At 45.0% G+C, this 21,732-nt stretch overlaps 1 protein-coding gene across 1 annotated transcript in view; it reads right to left on the bottom strand.

Annotated features, from left to right (window-relative positions):
• LOC306709284 (integrin alpha-3-like) overlaps positions 1–20,979 on the bottom strand; it is a 21,358-nt gene extending 379 nt beyond the window's left edge. Inside the window, exons 1-26 of the mRNA XM_079177357.1 lie at positions 20,819–20,979; positions 19,222–19,349; positions 17,190–17,275; positions 14,912–15,048; positions 14,731–14,837; positions 14,565–14,657; positions 14,415–14,474; positions 13,679–13,832; positions 13,144–13,337; positions 12,974–13,062; positions 12,759–12,892; positions 11,268–11,345; positions 11,057–11,124; positions 6,281–6,417; positions 4,433–4,576; positions 4,098–4,195; positions 2,749–2,917; positions 2,429–2,515; positions 2,228–2,307; positions 2,053–2,130; positions 1,875–1,977; positions 1,627–1,803; positions 1,140–1,250; positions 937–1,047; positions 754–852; positions 382–507 (exon numbers count right to left, since the gene is read on the bottom strand). Of these exons, the coding sequence (XP_079033483.1) occupies positions 382–507; positions 754–852; positions 937–1,047; positions 1,140–1,250; positions 1,627–1,803; positions 1,875–1,977; positions 2,053–2,130; positions 2,228–2,307; positions 2,429–2,515; positions 2,749–2,917; positions 4,098–4,195; positions 4,433–4,576; positions 6,281–6,417; positions 11,057–11,124; positions 11,268–11,345; positions 12,759–12,892; positions 12,974–13,062; positions 13,144–13,337; positions 13,679–13,832; positions 14,415–14,474; positions 14,565–14,657; positions 14,731–14,837; positions 14,912–15,048; positions 17,190–17,275; positions 19,222–19,349; positions 20,819–20,976 (3,006 nt within the window). The 5' untranslated portion in view covers positions 20,977–20,979. The remainder of the gene's footprint in view (positions 1–381; positions 508–753; positions 853–936; positions 1,048–1,139; positions 1,251–1,626; positions 1,804–1,874; positions 1,978–2,052; positions 2,131–2,227; positions 2,308–2,428; positions 2,516–2,748; positions 2,918–4,097; positions 4,196–4,432; positions 4,577–6,280; positions 6,418–11,056; positions 11,125–11,267; positions 11,346–12,758; positions 12,893–12,973; positions 13,063–13,143; positions 13,338–13,678; positions 13,833–14,414; positions 14,475–14,564; positions 14,658–14,730; positions 14,838–14,911; positions 15,049–17,189; positions 17,276–19,221; positions 19,350–20,818) is intronic.
• Between the last annotated feature and the right edge of the window lie 753 nt (positions 20,980–21,732).

Raw genomic sequence — 21,732 nt, 5'->3', positions numbered from 1 at the left:
AAGTGGGTCAACAGCTGGTCCTTACAGACGGACTCAGAGCTCCTGGTCCGGACTCAGAGCTCCTGGTCCGGACTCAGAGCTCCTGGTCCGGACTCAGAGCTCCTGGTTCGGACTCAGAGCTCCTGGTCCGGCCTCTCCCTCTCAGATGGCTGGCTCTTCATGTGGGCTCTCTGAGTCTTGGCCTGGTACGTCTCTCTCTGCTGCCGGCTCTCCTGAAAAACCCACATTGAACAGCAGGGGGCGACACAACGGCACTTTACCAAACCAGGAGGTGACGATGACGTTTGACATGAATCATTTTACAGTCACTTCTGTGGACTTTTGGTTGGCCGTATATCCTGAAACCATTCATTCAGAGGTCTGTCTCAGGATCCAGTTTACCTTCCAGAGCAGCAGGCAGATCACAGCCATCAATAAGACTCCAGCCAGGACGGAGACCAAGACGATCCACATGGGGGCTTTGGACCCCGGCTGCTGACCCGGGTCGGGATAGATGTGGACTTCAATCTGCAGAGGAAGAACACGGATTCAAGAGGGAACTCATGGACGTTAGAGGAGTGTTCAATCACCTCAAAATAAATCATCCTCGTCTCTTTCTCAATGTAAGTCAATGGGAAGAAGTCTTTTTGGGCCTCGTGACAGCACTTGACTGACCAGGAAGTTGTAATTCCACTGTTTGTAAATCTCTTCATGGCGGACTGAGAACACTGGGAACACTGAGAACCACAACAAGAAGAACTCTCGGTTCGGTACCTCTGAGCTGTGAGGCTCCATGTTGATGGTCGGTTTGTTCGTCTGCAGCTTCAGAGTCGCCCGACCTCGAACCAACACACTGCGAGCATCTCTGTAGTCCTGAAACACACAAGAAGATCTGATATAGATACCTGAACAGGTAGAGAACAGAGTACCTGAGCAGGTAGTACACAGAGTTCGTACCTCCATCATGGTGGAGTTCCACAGTCTGGCTCTGACAGTCAGAGTTGCTGAGTTCTTCATGTTGGTCAGCGGACAGACGAAGGTCACACATTTAGCTCCGTGAACACAGTCCTGCACACAAATTTGTACTTTTATACCTGAGGTACCATCATTTACTGGATGTTTAGCCCCGCCCATCAAATCAATTGACCCAGAGTTTATACCAGAATATAGGACGTCTTCTTCTTCTGGTGGAGGACAGGTAGAGGTTTTTCTCTCGGCTCCTCCTTCTTGTCCTCCAGACTCCTCCTCTTTCTCTTCTCCTCCTTTGACAGCTGAGCAAACACAGTCAACACAAACAAGTCATCTTCCTTCTCATTCTGGAGTTAGTGAATCTAAAACATGTACATGCAACAAACCAACGGATTCATATTAATAAACAATGTTTTTTAAGGAGGACAAATATGGAGAACCGACTATAACACAGTTGAACCAGTCGTTCATGTGTGATGATCTGGGTCTTTCCCTGTAGACCAGGTTCCTGTGTCACACCTCAGTATGTAAACAAGCTTTAGGATGTTAACCGTCATTATTAATCATCAAGAAGTTTCTGCTGGACTGAAGACTTTGAGAGAACTCAGAGATTCTTCTCTTCAGAACTTCTAACAAAGTCTGATGTGAACCACCAGGACCTCATGTTGCCATAGTTACCAGTAGATTGAGGGGGTTGATGATGTCGCCCGCCGGAGCACAGCGAGCCTCTGACGAGTCGTTCACTTGGATCTCTGTGAGGTACAGCAGCCACTTCCCATTGGACACCTCTGTCGGCCAATCAAACTCCACCTGCAGGTTGCCGAGGCGACCCAGCGGCTTCCCACTGATGTGCACCTATCAGAGGAGGTCGTGGGTCATCACCTGACCTGTTGACTCTTTATAAGTCAGACTATTTTTAGACCAACCTGAAAGGTGAAGAACAGCAAACTGCCGACGTCCTCCGTCTCCTTCACGGCCGACTCACCAATCACATGACCGCCGAAGGAGACGGGACCTGGAGGAGTGATTCTGTCAACCAATGAGAGAGAGGAGGTCATCAGCTCAGAGGTGAACGTTAAATGTTCTTGACTGAGAGGAACTTACAGAGTGAGAGACGTCTGCAGAGAATACTCCACCAACATGGAGACGGAGACAGGAAACAGATCTGACTGCTCACTGAACCTGAAGAGGCACAGGAACCACGACTCAATAGAATACCTTTAGACAGGTGTGTGTGTCTGTTTGTTTGTAGGTGTTTGTGTATGTGTGTGTGTCCTACGTGGACAGCTGCAGCAGAGACTGAATCTCTCTGGTGTCTAAACTGATTTCAGACGGCTGAAATATTATCAACACCTGAACCTGAAATACAGAGAGAGACGGAGAATCAGATCTGTTAGAGTCTCAGTCAGAGCACTGAGGGCCAGGCGATACCAGCTGGACTGTAGTGGATCCAGTCAAAGACTGTCAGGACGTTGTGTACCTGCCGGTTGCTTTTGAACGGGTTCCCCAGATCACACAGAAGAACAGCGTCCTCAACAGAACACCCCATCACCGCCTGGATGTCACCCTGAAACACAAACAGGACTGGCTGTAGGAATCTCTGGTCCCAGGTCCTTCAGGGTCCATCAGGGTCAATCAGTCCAGTCCTTCAGGGTCTATCAAGGTCAGTCAGTCCAGTCCTTCAGGGTCTATCAAGGTCAGTCAGTCCAGTCCTTTAGGGTCATTCAGGGTCTATCAGTCCTGTCCTTTAAGGGTGAGTCTTAAGTCAATCAGTCAATTCCTTTAGGATAAAGTCAATACCTTTGTTCGGACTCCGGAGTAAATGAGTGATGGTGGGATGCTAATGTTCAGAACGGCATTGTGAGCATCCTCTGCTTGTCGGCCCAGAGACGGTGTGTTGCTGACATTAACCTCCAAAAACAGTCTGTGAAGGTTGGCGTTGTAGTACAACACCTGACTGCACTCCTGCCTGGAAACACACACAAATACACAAATCACAGCATGAAAGCAGCAGCAGAAAGTCATTTGCAACACATTAGTTCAGAGCCGATGTCGTGCAGGACTGCAGGAGTTACTGTTACTGTCAGAGATGCTTTAATGGTCCAAATCTCCAGTCAAGACCCAAGAACTTTAGGATGACTCAACGTCTCAAACCCCAAGTAACGTTTCGCTTTCTTTAGGGGGAATCTGAATCAAATCCAGAGTCCAGTCCCTGGTTCAAACTCCCAGGTTCAAGGGAAGAATCAAGTCCAAGTCTCAAGTGAAGTAGTTAGGTCCTTTAGTCCATGTTACCTCCCAGGTCTTCAAATCTACGTGAAGTCCTTTAAGGAATTTCTAAGTTAAATCTCAAGTCACGTTTCAAGAAAGTCCCACGTCCTTTAGGGGAAGATTCAAGCCAGGTAGTCATGTCATCAAGGGGCAAGTCCAAGTCACATCCCAAGTCATTAAGAAGAATATTTAAGTCATCTTTATCCAATTTCTAAGAACATTAAGTCAAAGTCAATGCCTAGATCCTCAAGACAAGTGAAGTTCCAGGTCCTGTCAGGCAAGTACAAGTCGTCTTTTAGGGTCAGAGTCAAGTCCAAAGTCCTTCAAGGCATGTCTGAGTCCAGTACCGTGTCCTTTAGGACGAGTTAGAATTCAAGTCTTCAGTCTTCATCTTTAAACTAAAACATTCACACAGATCCTCCCAGAAGAGACGTCGAGTCTATCAGAGAGAATTACCCCGACATCTCTGGATCTTCAACCAGTCAACTTCAAATGACGTTGGATTCAAACGGATACTTCGGTCTTCAGTGGTTGGTTGATGAAAATCGATGTCACATGTATTTGATAGTGTAAGCGTGGGTGTATGATATGGAATGAATCAGTCCAACATGTTCTGGGTTTTCCTCATAACTTTAGTCAAGACTCCACTGAACCGGACAACGTCAAATCACACTCTCCCGCTACTCTTCTTCTCCCGTCACTCCATCCCCATCACATCAAGTCCCCTAAACAGCGCCGACTAGTGGTCATATCTGATCATCACACGATTTCAGTCTTACAATATGATCAATTTGAATAATCAATCATTACCTGAGCAGCTGTTCATCACAAAACGAATGTGTTCTAGCACAAAGACAGGAAGCAGTGAGGAGTTCACTCACACAGCGAAGGGGTTCTGGTTCTCATCCGTGAACTGGGCCGTCATCTGCAGATTACTATGGCAGCGGTTATCAGAACCACAGGCCTTCTGGATGTGGATCTGACGAGATCAGGAAACAGATTTTCCTGTTCAAACATTCCTGATGCTCAGACTTCTGAGGTGGGTTCTAATGCAGGTTCAGTTGTTTTTTGTGTTCTATGCATTCTGACCTAAACTTAGTTTGGAAATGGTTTCTTCAGAGTTCTGACCTTTGGTCTGATTTTGATATGGATTCTGCTAAAAGCTTTTTCTGATGGGTTCTGATCGAGGCTATGAAGAATTCTCCTTGGTTCTGACCTGGGTTCTGATGGGTCGGGGTGACTGGCTCAGTACTGGGAGGCGCTTCAGGTCCTGTACAGCGTTCTTTTTCTTGGGAAGCTTCTCGTACAGAGAGACGTTCAGGGAGAACACCAGAGGTTTCACTTTGTCTCGGATCGGACTCTGCAGAACATAAGCACACAGAACAGAAGAACCTCAACAACACTTTCATACGAGGAGCTTTCTTTTTAGGAATAGTTTTCAGTTTCTGCTGTTAACGGCTTCGGTTCACTTTGAAGGTGAACAATGCGAGATTCAGAGCATATCTATTGCCTCCATGTGGCTCTCAACATGGCGACAACTGAGCCGGCGGCTAGCAGCTAAAAATGCTAACAGCGTTAACCTGCTGTTCAGCTGTAAGCGCTGTACGAGAGCAGAGCAATGAGCTAACCAGTGGGGCAAACTACACACCCTAAGTCAGAGCTAGCGGCTTTAACGGACACAAAACGGAGGACTTCAGCCACCAGCAGAGCTACGAGTGAGAACAGACCACAACGAAACCGAGGAAACGAGTGAGATACGTGTGTTGACCACATTTATAGACCGATAATCTAGGAAACCATTGTGTGTAAGTGTTATTTTAAAATAAATGTGACGTGTGTGAGAGACAGAAACCCGCAGCGCTGTAACTAAGTCTGAAAAATAAAACTTCTACAATTTTCCACGAAATGTGTCTGTTTGAGTTCATAAGTATCAAACACAACCTTTCATTATTAAAGACTACTTTATTATTCCGTCGTATTTTGTTTAGCTAAGCAACCAATCTAGTTCCTGTTTGCACGGCACTAACCCGCATGCCCAGTGTACGTGAGATTCACCTTTGACACTGCATTGAGCCCTTCTGTAACAATGAGCGGACCAAAGAAAGTCGACAGTGAGTGCCGAGTGTTTAATGAGTGGACAGCTAAATATTTTTTCACCGAAGTGCGATCAAAGGCTGTATGTCTTATTTGCCAAGAAACCATTGCGGTTTTCAAAGAATACAATGTCAGCCACAGGAGTTGCATTTCCAAACATCAGGAGGATGGCACAGAGGATGCTGGTGTTGTTTGGCTCTACCTACGTGCATGAGCAGATGTTCAGCGTGATGAACATCAACAATCCCGTCACAGATCCCAGTTAACTGATGAACACCTCACATCGGTCCTGAGAACTGCTACAACCAAACTGACACCAAACCCGTCTGTCAAATTGTAAAACTAATGTGGCCCCTGAGCCAAAAAGTTTACCCACCGCTGCTCTAGAGGAAAGGACGTCTCATATCTCTTAAAACATATTTCCTCGTTTCCTCTCCCCTCACATGGTTTCCTCGCGTCTCTCCATGCATCCTTGGTGGGAGGGACTAAGGAAAGGACGCAAGTGAGGGAAACGGGGATGTTCACACAAAACAGTGAACCTCAGAGCTCTTAAAGGAGAAACACTCGGTTCTCTTCCTGTTGTTTCCCTCTGAACTCTGTCAACTGCCGACTGATTAAAGCTCAGAGCAATCTTATCTCAAAGCACAACTTCCTTTGAGTTCAAGTCTAAACATCTCAACATGTTTTTCCTTCAGATATCAAACGCCACATTCAGAGTGAATGCATTTCTTCTTCTTGTTGGTCGTAACAGCTGATTCACATCTCACTCCTGCTCTCCAGAGGATGATCCCGTTAGACTTTAACGCTTCCATGATCTTTCTTCTAGCACCACCCTCAGGACAGATGTGGCAGCACAGATGTAGCAGCACTGAGCCCTGGAGCCTGTAGGGGGCGCTAACAGGGCACTAATATAGTGCTAACATGGCACTAACAGGGCGCTAACAGATATCATCTGATGAATGTGTCTCACCAGCAGCTGGACTCTCAGAGTTTCACATTGTTTATTCGGCATCGACAGGAAACTGGAGAACACGCTCTGCCCGTTGTCACGGAAACGGAGGCGGGACTTGATGGCAGTGATGTCTGCAGTGACGACGAAGTGGACGGCTGAGACACAAAGAGACAGTTAAAGAAGGAACAGCCCTCTGATTGGCTGTGAGACACCTAAATATATTAGTCAACATCAGACAAAGAAATAGAATTAATTTAATTTTTTCTTACAGGAACTTTAGCTTCATTGAATCATTGATTTGTTCAGTGACTCAGTGAAGCAGTGAAGCAGTGAAGCAGTGATTCAGTGACTCAGTCATTCAGTGACTCAGTGAAGCAGTGACTCAGTGATTCAGTGAAGCAGTGACTCAGTGACTCAGTGAAGCAGTGACTCAGTGATTCAGTGAAGCAGTGATTCAGTGACTCAGTGAAGCAGTGATTCAGTGACTCAGTGATTCAGTGACTCAGTGACTCAGTGAAGCAGTGACTCAGTCATTCAGTGACTCAGTGAAGCAGTGACTCAGTGACTCAGTGATTCAGTGAAGCAGTGATTCAGTGAAGCAGTGACTCAGTGACTCAGTGATTCAGTGACTCAGTGAAGCAGTGATTCAGTAATTCAGTGACTCAGTGAAGCAGTGATTCAGTGACTCAGTGAAGCAGTGATTCAGTGACTCGGTGAAGCAGTGATTCAGTGACTCAGTGACTCAGTCATTCAGTGATTCAGTGAAGCAGTAATTCAGAGAAGCAGTGATTCAGTGAAGCAGTGACTCAGTGATTCAGTGACTCAGGGAAGCAGTGATTCAGTGAAGCAGTGATTCAGTGACTCAGTGAAGCAGTGATTCAGTGACTCAGTGATTCAGTGACTCAGTGAAGCAGTGACTCAGTGATTCAGTGACTCAGTGAAGCAGTGATTCAGTGACTCAGTGAAGCAGTGATTCAGTGACTCAGTCATTCAGTGACTCAGTGATTCAGTGATTCAGTGAAGCAGTGATTCAGAGAAGCAGTGATTCAGTGAAGCAGTGACTCAGTGACTCAGTGATTCAGTGCCTCAGTGAAGCAGTGATTCAGTGAAGCAGTGAAGCAGTGACTCAGTGATTCAGTGACTCAGTGACTCAGTCATTCAGTGACTCAGTGATTCAGTGAAGCAGTGATTCAGAGAAGCAGTGACTCAGTGAAGCAGTGACTCAGTGACTCAGTGACTCAGTGATTCAGTGATTCAGTGACTCAGGGAAGCAGTGACTCAGTGATTCAGTGGACACATGATGATGTTACTGTAACACAAAATAAAGGTTTATTTTCTGTTGAAACAGTCTAAACAGCACAAGACCGAGGACGGAGCCTTGAGTTACTAATCTGTTATTAAAGATTCTTTCAAAGACAACGTTGAGTATTTACTCCAGGTGTTGTACTTTTACGACATTTAAAGAACATTGATACTTTCAGATAATCAATAGAAAATATAATTAGCTCATTGATTATGATGTATTAGATTATAGAAGTTTATATTCAGTATATTCAAATGAGCTCCACCTTCACCAGCTACAAAATTAAAGGTAATATTATATAACAATAGAATATACATATGTAACCAAGTGGAACTGACAGGGTGAAACTATTGGGTCCGCCGGACCGGTAATGGAGTGCATGGGCACTGATTAGGTGAAAAGATGCACCTGTCCTCTGCCCTCATAACCTCCAGACTCCTGCAGCAGCACCTCTATGGCTCTCCCAACAAAATCCTCAATAAACTCCAATATGTTCAGAACTCTGCCGCTCGACTGCTCGCCTCCACTCGCCGCTATGAGCACATCACCCCGGTCCTTCACAACCTCCACTGGCTCCCGGTCAAATACAGAATAGACTTTAAAATATTACTCACTACCTACAAAGCCCTAAACAACCTGGCCCCTCCCTACTCTCAGACCTCCTCCCCCTCCACGCCCCAACCCGTTGCCTCAGGTCCGCCGGTGCAAACGCTCTGAAGACCATCAGGACCTGGGGTGACGGGGCCTTCTCAGCTGCTGCACCCCCCCTCTGGAACGCCCTCCCCATCCACATCCGAGAGGCTCCCTCCCTATCATCATTCAAACAAGCCCTCAAAACCCCACCTCTTCAAACTCGCCTTCACCTGCTGACCCCTGCCCTCCACTACACGACCCATTCCGCACAGCTTCTCAAGTTCTTTTTTACCAAAAATGTTCCGTTTGTTTGTTTTGTTTGCTCCTCTGTCTTATTTTTTTTGTTTGTTTTATTTGTCTCTGCCCTATGTAAAGCGTCTTTGGGAACTTAGAAAAGCGCGATATAAAATTAAAGTATTATTATTATTTAGAGCTTCCTGAGCAGTGCACCCAATGGTAGCTGGGGGGGAATCCAAGTGGAGGTGGCTGGGTTGCTGAACAGTCGGTGGGTTGAGGTAGTTTCTTTTGGGTTTGTTTTCTGTTTATTGGCAGTTATTTGTGATTAATTATGTTTTCGTTTCTTTTCTAGTTAGTGGGACGCTGCCTTGGTCTTTTGTTTCTTTTCTTTTGCTTTAAGTGGTTTGTGGCGCCTATCTTGGCACATGGTCTGTGAACCGGCCGTCATTGGTGACACCACAGGGTTATATTTGTACCAATAGAAGATTGATATTTTCATAACACTGCTCCCTGCGTGTATATGCCTTTACGGTGTTTTGAACCAGGTCTCTGTGGCAACGGGGTGCTACACATATTATTGTGCATGAGGAGTAACTGTACTTTTGGTATTTTGATGTTGATCCTCTCCTACTTTTACTCAAGTCACATTTTGAATGCAGTACTTTTACTTGTAGCAGATTATTTGTGGTAATTATACTTTTACTGCAGTAATCTGAGTACTTCCTGGTTTATGACTTCATCATAATGTGACACATATTTACATCTCTCTATTCATTATTAAAATGAGGGTTTATGTATATCTATTTATCACTGTGTTTTAGAGTTTTGTCTTATTGTGTGTGTGTATGTTTGGTGTCTTAGCAACAGAGTGACCTCGCCTCTGATTGGTCAAATTAATGAGACAGAAGCAGGACACACAGAGCTCCCTGAGGAATACTGAGTGTGTGTGTGTGTGTCTCAGATGTAATATTATCATTCTCTGTAATGTGATTTATTATTCACAGAAACACACAGAAGACGAGGACACACAAGGACACAGCATGATGTCATCTGATGTGTGTGTGTGTGTCACTGTTGATTAACAGCAGGCGGTAATTGACAGCTTTTTCCTGTCAATGAATCAGGTTGGCCAATTAGCTGAGAGCACACACACACAGACATACACACACAGGAAGCTGGTTAATGCTGATTAGCGGCTGCTGAACATTAACAGTCTCGTTACATCGCGTCGTCATAAACAATCTGTCAGGTTAGGAACAGATGCTAAGATACAGGGCAACCGTGGCTCATGGAGTAGAGAGGGTCGTCCGGTAACCGCAAGGTCGGCGGTTCGATCCTTGGCTGCTATGAGTCCTGTGGCGAATTGTCCCTGAGCAAGACACTGAACCCCTAACCGCTCCCCGGGCGCTTCTCAGCAGCCCACTGCTCCCTGTACAGATGGGTCAAATTCAGGATGAATAAAGTATAATAAATATATAATTTATTGGTTCCCCCGCCACCTGATCCAACTCACCACCAGCTCTGCTCCTCTCTTCACCCGAGTGTCCAAGACATACAGCCGCAGATTGGATGATACGACTACAAAGTCGATCATTGATCTTTGATCTCAGGTGTTCTGGTACCAGGTAGACTTATGAGCCACCTTATGTTCGAACATGGTGGTCGTTATGGCCAAACCGTGGCTAACACAGAAGTCCAATATCGAGACAAGCCGTTCCTCCCAATCACCCCCCGCCAGGTTTCCCCGACTCCAAGAAGGCCGGATACTCTGAACTGCTGTTTGGTGCATGAGCACAAACAGTCAGAGCCTTGCTCCCCGCAACCCGTAGGCGCATGGAGGCGACCCTCTCGTTCTCCGGGGAGACCTCCAACACAGCGGCGCTCAGCCGGGGGCTCGTGAGTATCCCCACTCCCGCCCGGCGCCTCTCACCTTGGGCAACTCCAGAAAAGGACAAAGTCCAACCCTTCTCCAGGAGCTTGGTTCCAGAGCCAGTGCTGTGTGTGGAGGTGAGTCCAACTATATCTAGCTGGTATCGCTCCACCTCCTGCACCAGCTCCGGCTCTTTCCCCGCTAGCGAGGTGACGTTCCACATCCCTAGAGCTCGTCTATGCTGCCGGCGATCGGCTCGCCCAGGCCTCTGGCTTGACCCGCCGCCCGGTCTGCATTGCACCCGACCCCGATGCTTGTCCCTGCGGGTGGTGGGTCCATGTTTCTTCGGGCTGAGCCCGACCGTCCCCATGTGCGAAGGCCCGGCCACCAGACGCTCACTGACGATCTCCCCTCCTGGGTCTGGACCGTGGGCTGCTTATCATCAGGGTTCTTTTGAACCGCTCTTAGTCTTATCATTATCATCATTATTATTATCAGCCACACAATATGTATTTGTTGAGTCACTGAATCACAGATTAAACCTTCATTTCACAACACAATCATTTAATTTTACATTGAATAAAACAAAACAAACATTGTCAAAGGAAATCAGCCAATCAGCTCTTTGATTAGCCAGCCATGCTTTGAGTCAAGTGACTATTAACTGCAGCACCAAACTGTCAAATTATCGATTATTATAAATTATAATTACAATAAATGTTAGTCAAATAAAAAAGGACTGTTTACTTACTGATGTTGTCTCTGTCGCTCTTTTCTCCAGTGCTGAAGATGTAGGAGAAGCACACCTCCACCTGGATACTACACACACACACACACACACACACACACACACACACACACACACACACACACACACACACACAGTGAGTCAACCGGTTAGCTGTTTGCCTGGTAGCGTGTTAGATGTTAACCTGCTAGCAGCTGGTAGGTTTGAATCTCACCAGAAGTCACAAGTGTTCGGGTCGACGACGTCCGGTGAAACTCTGATGGTTTTATTGAGGTGAAGGACTGGACGAGTTCTGAGGAAAATCAACCAACCAATAAACCAACCAACTCTCTGTGTCTCTCTCTCATACAGTCATTCAGGTCTTATGCCGTGTTCACACCAAACACGGCGCGAATTATTCGCGCGTCGAGATTACATACAAAGTCTGTGCACAGACGCGATGAAACTGGAGTGACGCGAATTTGCGATGGCGCAGCGCGTTTGGCGAATCGCCCCAAACGCAGAAGTTGAAATATTTCAATTTTGAAAAAATCGCGTGACACTGTGGCGCGATAGCCTATCACAATGAGATGTTTCTCCTGTCATCACTGACTTCCTGCCGTTGTTGAATCAGGAAACAAATGCTGTAGCCACCTGTGTTCACTCAGAGAGCTACGATACCTCATATCAGTAGAGACCAAACTTTGTGTATACGTGTGTGTGTGTAAACCATATGGTGCAAACAATGAAATAGACGCTGCCGTATTTACGTCTAGATGACGTTATTGTGAGTGTTGATGGAGCTGCTACAATGTTAGCATAGCCTAGCACCGGTCGATCCGAGCTCCATTGAGAAAACAAGTACAAATCGGCATCATTACGTAGTTATTTCGGAGTCCCTTTTTGTCGCTTTATTGCCGTTAAATCACAGCCAAATCAGTTTATTTTGTGTTCATACAGCTGCAGTAAACAGACGTGTGGCTCGCTAGACACAGTGAGCTCGATGAAATCCACGGAGCTCCTCCGGACTATGTTATGAACCAGACATGACGGCGTTTAGTTCCCCGTGATATCTGGGACTTCCACAACACGTACTGAGCAGAACTAGAGGTGATTTTTTTCCACGGTTGATGGCGGACAGTTGAACGGCTTTCAGGGCAATAAGCCACGCCCCCTCTCCGGCGCGTCCAGCGCGATTCACGCGAATGAACACAAATAGTCCCCGGTGGGACCGGCGCGTTCATCGCGTTTGGTGTGAACACGGCATTAGACATTTTAAGAGGACTCCCCCCCCCCCCCCCCACAAACACACCACAATTTAAATAAAAGCCCCACAGAATGAATTCTAACTAAAATGCTTGTGATAAAGCCTATCATTTAATAACCTGTTTATGTTTATCTAACATTATGATTCTGTATCCTCTTTGTAATCTTTACATTTTTTTAAATATTAAGCTTTTTGCAATTTTTTTTAAATATTGGCATATATATATATTGCAACGTCTTCGGGCAGTAGAAGCCACACTGTCAAGATTTCTTGCGACATGTTCTAGTAATTGATAGTTACAGGTAATTATTGATAATTAGAGGGAGTTATTGATAGTTACAGCTAGTTACTGGCCCTTTTAGTGTTAAATGTGAATCTAGGTAAAATAAATAAAATGTAAAACTAGAAAGTGACTTGATAGTAACAGACTGTGTTGTGCGATTGGAGGGTTCGAGGTACCGGAGCAGAGCGACGGTGTCGTCCAGAGAGCCAACCAGCAGATCTGGATATTTGTTCCCATCAACATCCAATCCTCCAGACAGAGAGTACCCAAAGGTCCTGAACACAGGAGAGACCCGGCTGCCCCGGATCACCTGCAGAGGGAGCCAGAGGGGGGTCTCAGGTGTGATCTACATATGGACTGGTATTATACTGAGGGGGGTTTACTGGGAGACCTGGCTCGGTTCTGTAGAGACGCCACCGCGGCTCCCGCTCCAGATCATCACACTTCCTGTTTCATGGAAAGGAGCTCCAACTGCAAAGTCTAAAACGGCACAAACAGGTGGGCTTCTTCATCACATATCTCAAACATTCACTTCATTGTGATCTCAGTTTATTTTCACACCCTGGAAGCCGTCTTGGTTCAGGTCTCCAGCAGAAGCGACAGCCATACCGAACGCCGACCCGGTCGGTCCTCTCAGTGCCACGCTGGGCCGGGAATCAAACCAACCCCCCGCATTCATGTAGACATAAACCGCCCCGCCCGCCTCCTGCTGCCGATGGAAGTAAAAAGGAGCGCCCACCAGCAGATCATTCCACCTACAGGAGGAAAAAAGAGAGATAACTTTAACTTGATTACAACGTTTTTTAGACTTTTGGCTTTGGTGTATCATCATCAAACACTCTTTTCAAGTCTGGAATAATAACAGATCATATTAAGTACTTCAATGGTTTATAAGAGAACTTAATATTTACGCTAAACAATAATTCCTTGAAATTTGACTTTTTGTTGACTTATTTAAAAAAATAAAGTCACTAAATTAACCTTTTTCAAGAGTTCAGGATGAAAAGTTCCACAAAAATGAGTTTGTGTTTCCAGATGTTGGAACACAGAAAGAAGACGACAAACAGGAAGTGACCTCGTGTGAATCCTTCTTTACCCGTCGTTGTTGAGGTCGGCGGTTGCCACGGCGTTACCGAAGTACGAGCCCATCTGTTCGCCGCGTAGAGTTTGCTGAGTCAGCAGTTTGTCGGCCCGTTTCACAGCCAGCAGCACCGAGCCACGAGCGTCGTCTTTACTGTCTTTAGGAGCTCCTGGTTTTCCATACCGGAATCCGTCCGTCAATCAATACGTCAATCAGTCCGTCAATCAGTCCGTCAATCAATACTTCAATCAATACTTCAATCAATACGTCAATCGGTCCGTCAATCAGTCCGTCAATCAGTCCGTCAATCAGTCCGTCAATCAGTCCGTCAATCAGTCCGTCAATCAGTCCGTCAATCAATACGTCAATCAGTCCGTCAATCAGTCCGTCAATCAGTCCGTCAATCAGTCCGTCAATCAATACGTCAATCAGTCCGTCAATCAGTCCGTCAATCAATACGTCAATCAGTCCGTCAATCAGTCCGTCAATCAATACGTCAATCAGTCCGTCAATCAGTCCGTCAATCAGTCCGTCAATCAATACGTCAATCAGTCCGTCAATCAGTCCGTCAATCAATACGTCAATCAGTCCGTCAATCAGTCCGTCAATCAGTCCGTCAATCAGTCCGTCAATCAATACGTCAATCAGTCCGTCAATCAGTCCGTCAATCAGTCCGTCAATCAGTCCGTCAATCAGTCCGTCAATCAATACTTCAATCAGTCCGTCAATCAGCAAGTTGATCAGTTCTCACCTGTTACAATGGTTTCATCATCCTGAGAGAGAAGACGACGAGCCTGAGCAACAGAATATCCTGTAAACACACACACACACAATCAATAATCAATAATACATCACATAAACACACATGATGAAGAGGAGGAACGTTTAAGGGACAGTTCACCGATATAAATGTTCCTGCGCTGCATGTTGGGGAAGGAGCTCCTCTGGGTGTCAAAAACCACATCAGGGTTCATCCAGGAGACATGGACGTTTCCTACACACACAAACACACATTGATAACTGAACACAGACTCTAGACTCCGGCCACAGGTAAGAACAGACGTCACCTTGCCATTCGTAGCTTCCAGGTGAGCCGACGATGATCTCATTCTGCGTGATGGAGGCAGAGATCCCCATGTTACACATGACCTCACCGCTGACATCACCCAGGTGACTAAACACACACAAGCACAGGTTCACTGACAGGAAACACCTCACGTCACGTGACCCTCGCGTCATATGACCTACCTGCAGGGCTGGTCGGGGTTTGGCCAGTAGACGTCCGTGACGTTGTACTGGAGGTCGTTTCCACGGAGATAACAGCGACCAATCACATGTCTGAGCCTGAACGCTCCGTAGAGTTTAACGAAGCGATGACCACACGCCTGGAGAGAGAGGAGATGGGTTAGTTAGCTAGTTAACTGTGTAGTCAGTCAGATAGATGGGTAGACAGCCAGTAACTAGTTCATCAGTCAGCTAGTTATGATCATTTCAGTAATTTCATTATTATTATTAATTAATCAGTTGACTAGTAAGTTAAGTAGTCAGTTAGTTATTCAGTGAGACAGCCCGTCCATCAGTAAGTTACACACGTGGACGAAATAGTTGTTACCCTTCCGTTAAAGAAAGAAAACCCACAACGGTCACTGAAATAACTTGAAACTGACAAAAGTAATAATAAATAAAAATGTACTGAAAATAAACTAATGAAAATTAGACATTGCTTTTGAATTGTGGTTCAAAAATCCTTTTAAAAAACAAACTAATGAAAATGGCCTGGACAAAACTCATGGTACCCCTAACTTAATATTTTGTTGCACAACCTTTTGAGGCAATCACTGCAGTAAAGTGATTTGTGTAACTCTCAATGAGACTTCTGCACCTCAACAGGTATTGTAGCCGACTCCACGTGAGCAAACTGCTCCAGCTGTCTCAGGTTTGAAGGGTGCCTCCTCCAGACTGCATGTTTCAGCTCCTTCCACAGATGTTCAATAGGATTCAGATCAGCGCTCATAGAAGGCCACTTCACAATAGTCCAATGTTTTGCTCTTAGCCATTCTTGGGTGTTTTTAGCTGTGTTTTGGGTCATTATCCTAATGGAGGACCCATGACCTGCGACCAAGCTTTGACACTGGGCAGCACATTTCGCTCAAGAATGCCTCGAGCAAAGTAGTCCCAGAACATAACCGAGCCTGCTCCAGGTTTCACAGTAGGTACAGTGTTCTTTTCTTTGTATGCTTCATTTTTGCGTCTGTGAACATAAAGCTGATGTGACTTGCCAAAAAGCTCCAGTTTTGTCTCATCTGTCCAAAGGACATTCTCCCAGAAGCTTTGTGGCTCGTCAATATGCATTTTGACTAATTCCAATCTCACTTTTTTATGATTTGCTTTCAACAGTGGTGTCTCGGTCGTCTTCCATGAAGTCCACTTTGGCTCAAACAGCGACGGATGGTGCGATCTGACACTGATGGACCAGGACCTTGGAGTTCACTTGCAATCTCTTTGGAAGTTGTTCTGGGCTCTTTGGTTAACCATTCATATTTTCCGTCTCTTCATTTTGTCATCAATTTTCCTCTTGCGGCCATGTCCAGGGCTACAGTCCCGTGGACCTTAAACTTCTGAGTAATATGGTGAACTGTAATCACAGGAACATCCAGCTGCTTGGAGATGGTCTTATAGCCTTTACCTTTAACATGCTTGTCTATAATGTTCTTTCTAATCTCCTGAGACAACTCTCTCCTTAGCTTTCTGTGGTCCATGTTCAGTGTGGTACACACTATGATACCAAACAGCACAGTGACTACTTTTCACCCTTTAAATAGGCAAACTGACTGATTACAAGTTTGAAGACACCTGTGATGGTAATTAACACACACACACACCTTAGTTTAACATGTACCATCAGTTTTGTCCAGGCCATTTTCATTAGTTTGTTATTTAAAATGATTCTGTTGAACCACAATTCGAAAGCAATGTCTGATTTCCATTAGTCACTTTTCAGTACATTTTCTTTTATTAATAATTTTGTTAGTTTCAAGTTATTTCAGTGACCATTGTGGGTTTTTCTTTCTTTAACAGAAGGGTACCAACTATTTTGTCCATGTGTGTAACTGGTTAGTTAGTGACCCAAGTAGTTGGTTAATCAGTGAGCATTTAGTGCCAGATAATTAGTTGAATCATTAGTCATTACTCAAGTTAGTTCGCTGGTTAGTTAACCAAAAGGGGATAAAAACTATAAATAATAAAAACCACAGTTCACCTAAAACTGTCAACAAACATATTCTGAGTGGAGGTGAATAGAATAGAATGGAGGTAAATGGAGGTGAAGAGAGGTGAATGGAGGTGAATGGAAGTTAATGGAAGTTAATGGAGCTAAATGGAGGTGAATAAAGGTCAATGGGGGTGATTGATTACAGTTTTGTATTTTGGATGAACAAACCCTTTACATTCAGATCCAGCTTCATTTAGGTTTGAAACAGTTTAAAAACAGTGACACCTTGATCAGCCAATGAGAAGAGAGACTCACCAGGACCCTCCCCCCAGGTCTGCCCTGACTGGCCACTGAGACGCCCAACCACATGTCCTCGATCAAGTCTTCAGACAAATTCAGGTCTGAAAAAGGATGTTACATTGTGAACGTCATTTATCTGTAGAGACATCCTAAATAAACTACTGTGATGGGCTGTTGTCGTGGTTACTTCAGATAACAGATAACAGCTGTCACTTCTCCCTGAGGGATGGACTACCCATAATGCCCCAGGAGAGAGATAACATCTCAGGGCTGAAAACAGATGTGGACATTTACCTAAAAGCTCCGACCAGAGAAATGAAAACTAAACATCAGCTGTTTGTTCTGTGACGATGACAAAATATTAAACAGATGTGACGAAAACGTAACTTCAAAAGTTAAATCTGACCAAAATACCTCGTTATATATACAATATATAGACTTCATTTAGACAATATATCAACAATATATAAACTGTATTTAGACAATACATAGACAGTATATAGACAATATATAGACAATATATAGACTGTATATAGACACTATATAGACTGTGTATAGACAATATATAGACAATATATAGACTGTATATAGACACTATATAGACTGTGTATAGACAATATATAGACTGTGTATAGACAATATATAGACTGTATTTAGACAATATATAGACAATATATAGACTGTATATAGACACTATATAGACTGTATATAGACAATATATAGACTGTGTATAGACAATATATAGACTGTATTTAGACAATACATAGACAATATATAGACTGTATATAGACACTATATAGACTGTATATAGACACTATATAGACTGTGTATAGACAATATATAGACTGTATTTAGACAATATATAGACAATATATAGACTGTATATAGACACTATATAGACTGTATATAGACAATATATAGACTGTGTATAGACAATATATAGACTGTATTTAGACAATATATAGACAATATATAGACTGTATATAGACACTATATAGACTGTATATAGACAATATATAGACTGTGTATAGACAATATATAGACTGTATTTAGACAATATATAGACAATATATAGACTGTATATAGACACTATATAGACTGTATTTAGACAATATATAGACTGTGTATAGACAATATATAGACTGTGTATAGACAATATATAGACAATATATAGACTGTATATAGACACTATATAGACTGTATTTAGACAATATATACACAATATATACTGTATATAGACACTATATAGACTGTATAGACAATATATAGACTGTGTATAGACAATATATAGACTGTGTATAGACACTATATAGACTGTGTATAGAAAATATATAGACAATATATAGACTGTATATAGACACTATATAGACTGTGTATAGACAATATATAGACTGTGTATAGACAATATATAGACTGTGTATAGACAATATATAGACACTATATAGACTGTGTATAGACAATATATAGACAATATATACTGTATTTAGACAATATATAGACTGTATTTAGACAATATATACACAATATATAGACCACATATAGACTGTATTTAGACACTAGACAGTTAATAGAAATGTTTTGTTGTCAAGGCTGTTGCCTGTTCAAGAAGTAAAACCCTGAGCCTTCCACTTAGCACTTATTGTATTCGTGTTAGTTTGTTGCACTTATTGTATTCGTTTATTTCTGCACTGTACGTTTGCTCTGGTTTATGCTCTTAGATGCTTGTTTAAAGGAGATGCACTTATGACTTCTGGTGACTAGTAGTTCTCTTGAATACTATGTTGAATACACTGATTGTAAGTCGCTTTGGATAAAAGCGTCTGCTAAATGACTGTAATGTAATGTAATGTAATGCTATGACCCATGTGACTCTTTCTGATGGTCGGAATGCTAACAGTTAGCGGTCTGTATGCTAACAGTTAGCGGTCGGTATGCTATCAGTTAGCAGTCGGTATGCTAACGGTTAGCGGTCGGTATGCTAACAGTTAGCAGTCGGTTCAGTGAAGACCCGGTGAGTCTCCTGTGAAAGACATCATGCGAGTCTCACCTGGGTCTATGAGCTTCATCCTGCTGCACTCTGATTGGTCGGCGGTGATCGGGCAGCTGTACACTCCTCCCGTTCGATTGGCTGGAACATTAGTCTCCGCCTTATCCCTGGGAGCTCCGACCAATAGCCTGACAGCATGAGACAGGTGAGATAGGATGAGACAGGTGAGACAGGAAGAGACAGGTGAGACAGGAAGAGACAGGTGAGACAGGAAGAGACAGGTGGGACAAGAAGAGAGAGGTGAGACAGGAAGTTGTAATAATGAAAGTTGCTAAAAGGCGCCAGATGACGTCACAGGTTCATTTGCATAAAGCTGATTGTTCCTGTTGTAATAAATGAAGAGACTTCTCAGTGTGAAGGACAGACACACACACACACACACACACACACACGAAGGACAGACAATGACAGACGGAGGACTCTGTGTTTCATCTCACAGTAATGTGACACAATCAGCTGATTCTGTCTCAGTAACCAGTAACACAGATGGCTGACTGGAATCACTGGAGCAATGTGTGTGTGAGTGTGTGAGTGAGTGTTTGTGTGTGTTGTGGCATCACATGGGGCCATGTATTGGAGGGGTGCTACATTCCCTTTGTAGATCAGCAGCCACACCACAAAATGGCCATCGATCTACACACTACAGCTCCCAGAATGCCTTACCACTCACCCAAGTGTGGATGTTTAAGCCACCTGATTGAGGCAGGACTAGAGAGCTCTGAGAACGAACCTGGACTGGAGAACAGCTTGAAGTAAAGACTGAGAAGGATTTAAAGAAAGAAGACCCGGCCTGTGAAACCAGGGTGAGGGTTTAGACCAGTGGTCGCCAAACTACGGCCCGCGGGCCGGATGCGGCCCGCCTCCACATTTGGTCCGGCCCCCTGAACAATACCAGAGATGCATTATGATTTTTTTTCAGTCTGCACAATTAATCGAATTTTAATCGCGATCACGATTTTGGCTGCCACGATTAAATGAGCATGATCGTCTGCGATATTAACGTTTAAAATACGTGCTCTGCTACATATCAAATCAAACGCTTCCTGAATCAGCCAACCACCAGGGGGCGAACGAGATGAGAGCTGTCATGCGCGCACCCTGTAGAAGTAGAAGAGTAGAAGAAGTAGAAGAGCCGAGAGCTTGAAGGACGAGTACTTGTGCTTAATTTATTTACACGCCGGCATGTCATGTCTGTCACTACATGGTCGCGCGTTTTCAATTCCCCTGCTCTCTGTATCGCGCACGGCGGTGTTCCGCCCCGATCCGCGCGTACGATGCAACAGTCGCTCACCTGCGAGTAGCACCCCCCCCCCCCATAATCGGGCCCTAGGTCAAACGATATGTTCAGTGATGTGGCCCTTTGGGTTTGGGGACCCCTGGTTTAGACATTCTAAATTGAGTATTTGTTGGAATGCTGATTTAGCATTCCAACAATGCTTGTGATTAAGGTAATTAGCAATGTTGATAAACACACAGATTCTCTCTCTCTCTCTCTCTCTCTCATATATATAAGTTGACCACAGAACCACTTACCTGGACTCCCCTGAGGATACAGCACAGAGACAGACAGGTGACAGACAGACAGGTGTACACTCACAGGTAGCTGTCTCTCTTTAGGTCTTGGTGCAGAGCGACAGACAGTCCAAACAGACTCCCGTCTCCGCCCGTCTTCAGCAGCGGGAACGCCATGTCGAGGTTAAATGCCACGCACACACCGACCCACGCGCTCAGCAACACAAACACACCTGTCGCCATGGAGACACAAACCTGAGAGGACGGAAACAGCAGCATGTCAGTGTCAGACAGGTGGAACTAAACGAAGGTTACAATACCGTAACCCTGGGTCTATGAGTTCAGGCGGAGCCCTCTACTGGACTCTCTTCTGTTCCCAAAACTACATCCAGCTGTAGAACCATGGAACTAGAAAAACTAACTGGGCTGCACCAAGGGGGCGATTAGTAAATCAGTAAAGTTAACACATTCAGAGAGGAGAACCGTCTGTGAACACAATATCATGTGTGTGAAAGACACCTGAACCTGAAGGTTTGCCCCTTTGTGTTGATGTGGATGATCAACTCGCTGGACCAGATCCAGTAACCGCTTGATGGTTAACGTGTGGCCGTACGGGACGTGGACGTACGGGACGTGGACGTACGGGACCTGGACGTACGGGACCTGGACGTACGGGACGTGGACGTACGGTACGTGGCCGTACGGGACGTGGACATACGGGACGTGGACGTACGGGACCTGGACGTACGGGACGTGGACGTACGGGACCTGGACGTACGGGACCTGGACGTACGGGACCTGGACGTACGGGACCTGGACGTGGACGTACGGGACCGGGACGTGGACGTACGGGACGTGGACGTACGGGACGTGGACGTACGGGACCTGGACGTGGACGTACGGGACCTGGACGTGGACGTACGGGACGTGGACGTACGGGACGTGGACGTACGGGACCTGGACGTACGGGACCTGGACGTACGGGACCTGGACGTACGG

This window comes from Pholis gunnellus, assembly GCF_910591455.1.
Source record: "Pholis gunnellus genome assembly, chromosome: 17".
In the NCBI taxonomy this organism is placed as follows: Eukaryota; Metazoa; Chordata; class Actinopteri; order Perciformes; family Pholidae; genus Pholis; species Pholis gunnellus.
This window is presented reverse-complemented; position numbering and strand designations above follow the sequence as displayed.